Source organism: Terrapene carolina, unplaced genomic scaffold, assembly GCF_002925995.2.
Source record: "Terrapene carolina triunguis isolate 2854851 unplaced genomic scaffold, T_m_triunguis-2.0 Scaffold231, whole genome shotgun sequence".
In the NCBI taxonomy this organism is placed as follows: domain Eukaryota; kingdom Metazoa; phylum Chordata; order Testudines; family Emydidae; genus Terrapene; species Terrapene triunguis.
Window position 1 is genome coordinate 11,636,449 of NW_020664582.1, and position 8,012 is coordinate 11,644,460.

At 42.3% G+C, this 8,012-nt stretch overlaps 2 protein-coding genes across 2 annotated transcripts in view; one reads left to right on the forward strand and one right to left on the reverse strand.

Moving 5' to 3' along the window:
- The window catches only part of NF1 (neurofibromin 1), a 171,086-nt gene that overhangs the window by 116,567 nt on the left and 46,507 nt on the right, over window positions 1–8,012 (forward strand). The window lies entirely within an intron of this gene.
- The window catches only part of EVI2A (ecotropic viral integration site 2A), a 9,772-nt gene continuing 4,869 nt past the window's right edge, over window positions 3,110–8,012 (reverse strand). Inside the window, exon 2 of the mRNA XM_026656644.2 lies at window positions 3,110–3,995. Within this exon, the coding sequence (XP_026512429.1) occupies window positions 3,206–3,982 (777 nt within the window). The 5' untranslated portion in view covers window positions 3,983–3,995 and the 3' untranslated portion in view covers window positions 3,110–3,205. The remainder of the gene's footprint in view (window positions 3,996–8,012) is intronic.

The window sequence follows — 8,012 nt, forward strand, 5'->3', positions numbered from 1 at the left end:
GCCGGGGGTGCAGGGTCTGGAGGTCTGGGGGCTGCCCGAAGCCGGTAGCGCTTGGGCAGCTGTTTCATGGCTGGGAGGGAGGAGGGGGAATGCGGGGGCTCAGGGGAGGGGGCGGAGTTGGGGCGGGGCCAAGGCCCTGTGGAGTGTCCTCTTTTTTTAATTTTTAAATATGGTAACCCTACTCTCCAAAGTAAACAGTGTTCTGCTATAACTGGAGCTGAACAGTTTTGGTGGCTTTTCTCTTCACGTTTTCTGCTGGTAGAGGGGACTGGGACCACATCTTTGCTCTCCAGGGGAGCTGTAACGGAATCCAGCAATGGTGTCATGATCCAATCCCCTTAGAAGCCAATGGAAAGACTCCCCCTGACTTCAGTGGGAGTTGGATAGGCCCTTGATCTCTGTTGCTGCTGCTCAACTCCTACAGAAAGTTACGTGCTGCGGGTCTGGGGGAGCAGAGGGAATAAGGCAACACGCTAAGGTGAAATTTGCTCCCCAAGGGACCCAGGGAACAAATAGCAGTGGAATCAATTCCCTGAAACCAAGGGAAGCACCACAGTCTACTCCTTCCACCATCCTAGCCCGAGGAGCAACAGCCAATTCCAGTGCATAAAACTTCAGTGTCTGCTGTTGCAGGCTTGCACCCCTGACCATCACTTCTGGCTGAACAGGTAGAAATATTAATATGTGTAATAGGGTTTATTCATTCCAAGTTGGGTTCCTTGATGGAATAAGTTCACTTTCAGTGAAGGAAGATCGATTTGGTGCTTAAATAGGTTACATGTCCTTATTTTCCTGAGCTTTAAAAATCAACACTTTCTTGCATCAAAATATATACATTGTAGATAGGAAATGTATGGGGAGTTTGGAAAGGCCAAACCATTAGTTTTCAGGAGCTACCATCAGCGTGTGTTTTTTTTTTAACACTTGCCAGACCAGTTCAACAGACCTAGTTACATGCTGCTTCTTGGACTAAAGATCAAGCCTGCATATCAGTTCATTTTCAGAACTGGAGAATTTGTCCTTGTTGAAAATAACTTTTGTAGGTAGTTCCTCTAAGGCATCTTTTAATATCTGTCTCATAAATGATTTTTGCAAGACTTCATATTGTCTCAGAATTTTGTTTTAAACACACAGAAAAATATGATAACTTACCTGTAAGCAATCTACTAATGTACGTGAATCACTGTGCCACCCAGGAAATCCTCATGGTTTTTCTAACTACTTTAAAGTGTGTCTGGCCTAATATTACAGGTATTTTGATTCCAAGCTGTCTGGGGCAGGGACAATTATTTGCTGTGTTTCTACAGTGCTTAGCACAATGGCTTAGTAACCTGGGTGAGGCCTCTACGTCCTATCCCAGTACAGATGTTTAATTGCTATATGTCTATCCATATGTCTGGAAGGAGGAAATTTTTCCTTAGCAATATCTCTTCCCTTTGTGGCAATACAAATATTAATCAGTTGGGAGCACACATTTTGAAGAGGTGTGACTTAAATGTTTTATCACATCTGTATGCAACTGTGATTAGTGCCCTGCTAACACAGTTGTAGACTAGCTTAATATGCAGAACAACAAGGAAAATGTTGAAATTGCTAGTTTGGTTTTTCAAGATCCCAAGAATTAACTGACATATATCTGTGAAACAGTTCATCTGTGCTTAGGTATAGAAATAATGTGCACAAACAAGAAGCCTCTCCAGTTTCCTCAGGGTAGTGAATCTTTCCTCAGGGTAGTGAAACCTATTACAAACATCCATTCAAAAGACCAGCTTAAAGGAGCTAAAAGTTGAAGTGGTACTCAAAGAAATCTTTAGGGATACTTTGTAGTAATGGTCTTATGTTAAAGTAGTTCTTGGTAGGTAGTCCTTAGTGCAGGTTTCATTGGATTAATCTTCTGGATAAAGTCAGCTAGATTAAAGTAGTAAAATTTCATCTTCATTCTTATAAAAGAGCAAATCCACAACAAAAAAACTACTTAAGTGCATTTCTTTTTCACTCTCCAGTGAGACACATTGTAATTTTCCCCTTTAGTAAACATTTTGGAGAATTAATATTCTAGAAGTTCTTTCATTACAATAGAAACCCCAATCTATTATATACTATAATTAAGAATGAGTCAGATTGTTTCAAAATCTATTGTACGTTTTTATTGGTGTTACCAAGTGAGTTTTACTCCAACCCTGTTGCATATAAAACAAATTTTATATATTTTTTGCACAAACTTAAAGCTCAGCAAATACAGTTGACTTTAAATTAGTTCAAAAGCAAGGTAGGCTTATGTTACGGCCAAGAACAAGACCAGAAATCGTATCTTGGCTGTACAATATATTTGCTTTAAAGTTAGTTGCAACCAAACAAATGCTAGCACAAGTAACTGAAAATGCTAGTTTTTTAGAAGTTGACTCACACAACATGTACTATATGGGTGCTCAAACTTCCTCACAATCCAGAGCACATCTTAGTATAGAGTTAGTCTGAGGGAACACTTCCCCACTGGTGGCCCTCTCCTCCCATTTGTCATCATGCAACATCTCTCTAACAACTACAGCAGTTGCCTGCCTGTTAGTTATTTATAACTGTTTCTTAATATAATTTAGCAGATGGCAACGAGGAGGAGATAGCACTATGTGATCAGCCAGCTCTCAGCATACCTTCAGTGGTCAACAGACCACAATTTGAGAACCTCTGATGTACAAAAATGTGCTTAGGAGCTCTTGAGAATTCTGTTTGCAATATCAGAGTGGTCTTCTAACCTACTGGTTTGTGGGTCACTGCTTACATCAGAGAGAAATGAGCTTCATTTAAAATAAAAAAGCAATCATATACCCATAAATAGCACTTTGCGGATTCTATACCTACTAGGCTATTGGGGTCCCTCCCTATGACCTTTGTGGGGTTCCTTTTGCTGCCCTAATATCCTAAATGTTTGGTGGGCAATGGAGCTGAGATAAAGCAACGAATTTCTTTCAAAGCAGTAATGGATAGGTCTCCCTTTAAAACAATGCAGGATACTGTTTCAAATGACTGAAAGGTTGATTGCGCACAAGTTGGGGTGCTCCTTCCCATGGAGCTGTGTGCTACTGCATAGAGTCCCCATTGTTATGCAGTGGAAAACCAAATCCAGGATGGGAACCTGGTTCTCCTGTGGCACTATAATGTTACTTCAAGGCTGCAATGTTGTCTCTGTTAGGAATCTGAGCTTTACTTAAATCTCAACTACAAAATTGGTTATGATGCTGTCACATGGTTTTGATGCTTCTTCTTTTTTCTGATGATTAGCTCTTCCACTAGTGAGTTTCTCAGTTGTTTCAACTGCATTTTTCTTTGGAACTGTGATAGCTGTCTCTGATATCAGGTCTTGCATCATCAAGTCAGTCCCTGTTAGCTCTTTAGACTTCTTCTGCCATGTATCTGATCCAGTTGGCCATAAACTGCTAGTAACCAGAAAATCCCCATTACTCCTGGGCATGCGCTTGCCTTGTTTAGATCTTTTGAGATATGATATCTTATTTGCCATTACCACAGTTGACAGAAATAGAAATGTGCAAAGAACAACAAGCACTGCTATTACAATGAAACAAATTAGTAACAGAGATTTCTTTCCTTCACAATTTTCAGTTTTTGTTGTAATGTGGGTCCTGGTGGTGGTCAAAGGGTCTTGAACTGCAGAAGTAAGGTTAAAGCCAGGGGAAGATGTTGAAGGTTCCTGACCAAATGTTGATGATTGAAAGGCGGCTGTCTGCATTTCAAAAGTAGTCGTTGAAATGTCATTGTGATCTGCGTCTTGCGTAATAAGATTTGTACTGGCTTCAGTGGTACTCTGGTTTTCACTTATGTTTTGGGTAATGGTACTCAAATAGCTCTCATTTGTAACCCAGGGATGGTCAGTGTAGTTCGCTCTGATTTGCAAGCACAATGAAAAGATGGTCGCAACAATGAAAGCAAAATGTGGGTTACAGCGCCTTGTCAATTTCATGTTCATATCGGGTAGTTACCTGTAAAAATGTAAAAATATAGTATTAGTTTAGTAAATGTATTCCTGTATTGATGTTGAAGGTTTGAATTGGAGCTCTGTTGAAATGTTAGGCAGATGCTATATCTATAGTTAGACAAGTTTCTCTTTGCAGTAACTTGACTTCATGTATTTTGGGCATGTTATGAAGAGTGTAGCTACTTAAATTCCAAAAGAGTAGGTGTTTTTGTGTTTAGTCTTCAGTATTATTGAACAGATTTCTACAGTGTTAGACTTAAGGGAAAAAAAGAAATTGAAGAAAAGTTCGGGGGGGGGGACATCTCAAATTATTGAGTGATGTTTCATGGGCTGGGGCACATGACTTACGAGGAGAGGCTGAGGGAACTGGGCTTGTTTAGTATGCAGAAGAGGAGGGTGGGGGATTTGATAGCAGCCTTCAACTACCTGAAGGGGGGTTCCAAAGAGGATGGAGCTTGGATGTTCTCAGTGGTGGCAGATGACAGAACAAGAAGCAATGGTCTCAAGTTGCAGTGGGGGAGGTCTAGTTGGGTATTAGGAAACACTATTTCACTAGGAGGGTGGTGAAGCACTGGCATGGGTTACCTAGGGAGGTGGTGGAATCTCCTTCCTTAGAGGTTTTTAAGGCCCAGCTTGACAAAGCCCTGGCTGGGATGATTTAGTTGGGGTTGGTCCTGCTTTGAGCAGGGGGTTGGACTAGATGACCTCCTGAGGTCCCTTCCAACCCCTAATCGTCTGATTCTGTGTGTGCAAATGAGTGAATACTGTCATAGCGCCTTCTCTTTAAAGCTGACCAAGTTGCACCTTTGAATCAATCACTTCTTTTAGAAATACAGGAGAAAACAAGCTAAGCCAGTGGGTCTCAAACCTTTTTTTCACGGACCACTTGAAAATTGCCGAGGGTCTCGGTGGACCACTTAATGATCTTTCCAGATGTTCTTTGTACCGTTAGCTAACTATTGTAAAGCACTTTGGATAAAAGTGCTATATAAAAAAACCATAATTAACATTTTTTTGTTCTACAAATAAAAGCACACAACTCATATTTTAATATCAGTGGTGTAACCTTTCTAATGGATGGCTATGCCCTCCCTCCCCACCCGCTGCAGCCCCCAAGCTGGGGCTGGGAAAGAGGGGTGGGGTCTCTTCCTCTCTCCTCCACTCCAGCAGCCCCCGAGCTGGGGCTGAGAAGGAGGGGGGTCTCTCCCCAGCAGCCACAGCCCTGGAACTGAGGAAAGTCAACTTTCTCTGGCCACTGCAGTCCTGCACATCCCAAATTCCCCCCCACCCCCTCTTCTCACCCACTGCCCCCTCCCACTTACCCCCTATTCTCACCAAGGCCACCACCCCACCTCACGTGTGTCTTTTCCAGGGTCCAGGCACCTAATTAGTGGAGCCATGCCTACATGGCTCCACTAATTAGGTGGGTGGCCCTTCATTCTTTTGTGTGCGGCCACCCAGGTGTGCACCTTAGAGGGAACTATCCGGGGACTACCAGTGGTGCACGGACCACTGTTTGAGAACCTCCAAGGAATATTTATAAAACTCCTGTTCCCACCTCCTACTCTCCTGAATGAGTAATGAAGTAATTTTAAAGGGGGAGGAAATGTAGCCATGTTTAAAAACAAAACAAAAATATACATTTTACACAATCTTAAAGATGACACCAGTAAGTTACTGTATCCGCTCATATTAATCCATTAAAGACCGAATGCAGCTGCCAAGCATCTTTTTTAGTAAATTTCCAGCAAACTGATGTATCTTTTTTGGGTTTACAATATTTCTATTGATTTACTGATGTTTCTGTGGGTTTCTTAAAGAAGAATTGTCCCCTTTTTCCATAATCTAGTTGCATGGATGTTAGCAGCGCAGGAAGCATTCATTAGCTTGAATAAGCTGCATTTATTTTAATTCTTAATTACAATTGACAAATTTGAACCAAGCACTGGGGGCGACTATGCTGCTGGAAGGGGATTGAGTTTGTAACGCAGACATTGCAAAAGCCCAACTTGACAGTGTCCAAGTTGCTTTAATATCAGTTACACAGATAAAAGAAACTTCTATAGTAGTGCAAAACAAAGTATTTTCAGTATAGTCGATTTCTTTTGGGGATTGAAATCGGATGAATAAGGAAAAGTGATCTGGAATTTCTTACACAAGATATAAGTAGTAGTAGCCTCACTAAAATGCAAAAAATGTTTTCACTGAAATATGTGAGATCATGCAGATCATGTTGTTACTAACAGCATGTTTCCATTCTACAATTGCACAGTATTCAAATTTGTGCATCATCTTCAGCCATAGAATTTGGCAAGAAGACAGAATGCTCTGTGACTTAAAAAATTAATACTAACAAAGTAGGCAGGTGATGCGCCATGCCTAATGCTTAGCGTGCTCTGGTATTGTCTTTCCCTTCTTCCCAATATGTAGGTTTTGGGGTTTTTTTGTCTATCTGTTATAGCCTAGGTCCTTATTCTTCAAGAAGGTGATCTCCAGCAGGCTTCTGAACTTGTATAGAGCTCTTTGCAAGATTGAAGGCCTTACATTATAAATTGTTAGCCGGGCAGGGACTTTCCAAGATGTGATTCTACAGTCCTTAGCAAAATGGGACCCACCCAGTCTTGATTGGAATACTTAAATTCTACCAACATACAGAAATAATAATAAAAGTATGAAAATTAACATGATCTTTTTTGAATTGCAGCATTTGCAACCCTCTGATACACCGTTCATTTTGTGTCCGTGATGTAATTTCCTCCAGATTGCATATCTGAAATTAGAGGCTGATCATCCTTATTATTACCTAATTTCCCTGTTTTACTTGTGAATATTAGCAAATTGTATAGTTTTATTCAAGTATTGTATAGTATGTTCTGTTAAAATTAGAATGACTAAATATCATGGCTGTTCTTACCAATGTGCTAAGTATTTAAACTACTGCTTTAAAGATTATTCTGCTGAACAAAATACCTTTTCTTCCACTCAGTGCATCTTAGAAAAGATCTATTTACTTTCAATCATAGTCAAAAGTTGTAACATAACTACCAAAGTACCTAATGCATTGAATCACAAATGTATAGAAAAGTGAACTTGCTAAAGGATTTTGGCATCTTTGCAGAAGCTGAATAGTGATGTCCTTTAGGGTATGTCTACACTACGAGGGTAATTCGATTTTACTTAAATCGAATATGTGGAATCGATATTGCAAAGTCGAACGTGTGTGTCCACACTAAGGACACACTAAGGACAGTAATTCGACTTTGTGAGTCCACACTAACGGGGCGAGCGTCGATATTGGAAGCGGTGCACTGTGGGCAGCTATCCCACAGTTCCCGCAGTCCCCGCTGCCCATCGGAATTCTGGGTCGAGCCGCCAATGCCTTCTGGGTAAAAAAAATTTGTCGTCATCCGTCCGTCACTAACGCCCTCCCTCCCTCCATGAAAGCGCCGGCGGGAAATCAGTTCGCGCACTTTTCTGGTCAGTGACAGCGCGGACGCCACAGCACTGCGATCATGGATCACGCTGCGACCATCGCTGCACTTGTGGCCGTTCTCAACACCTCGCAGCTTATCATACACCTTTCCCTGAGGCAGATGCAGAGAAATCGGGCGAGGAGGCTACGGCACCGCCGTGAGAGCCTGAAGTCGGAGAGTGGCACAGAGCTGTCAGAAACCACGAGCCCCAGCGCCCAGGACATCACGGTGGCAATGGGGCATGTGGATTTTGTTGAACGGCGATTCTGGGCCCGGGAAACAAGCACGGACTGGTGGGACCGTATAGTGCTTCAGGTCTGGGATGAATCCCAGTGGCTGCGAAACTTTCGCATGCGGAAGGGGACTTTCCTCGAACTTTGTGAGTTGCTGTCCCCTGCCCTGAAGCGCAAGGACACCCGCATGCGAGCAGCCCTCACTGTCCAGAAGCGAGTGGCCATAGCCCTCTGGAAGCTTGCAACGCCGGACAGCTACCGGTCAGTCGCGAACCACTTTGGTGTGGGCAAATCTACCGTGGGGGTTGTTGTCAT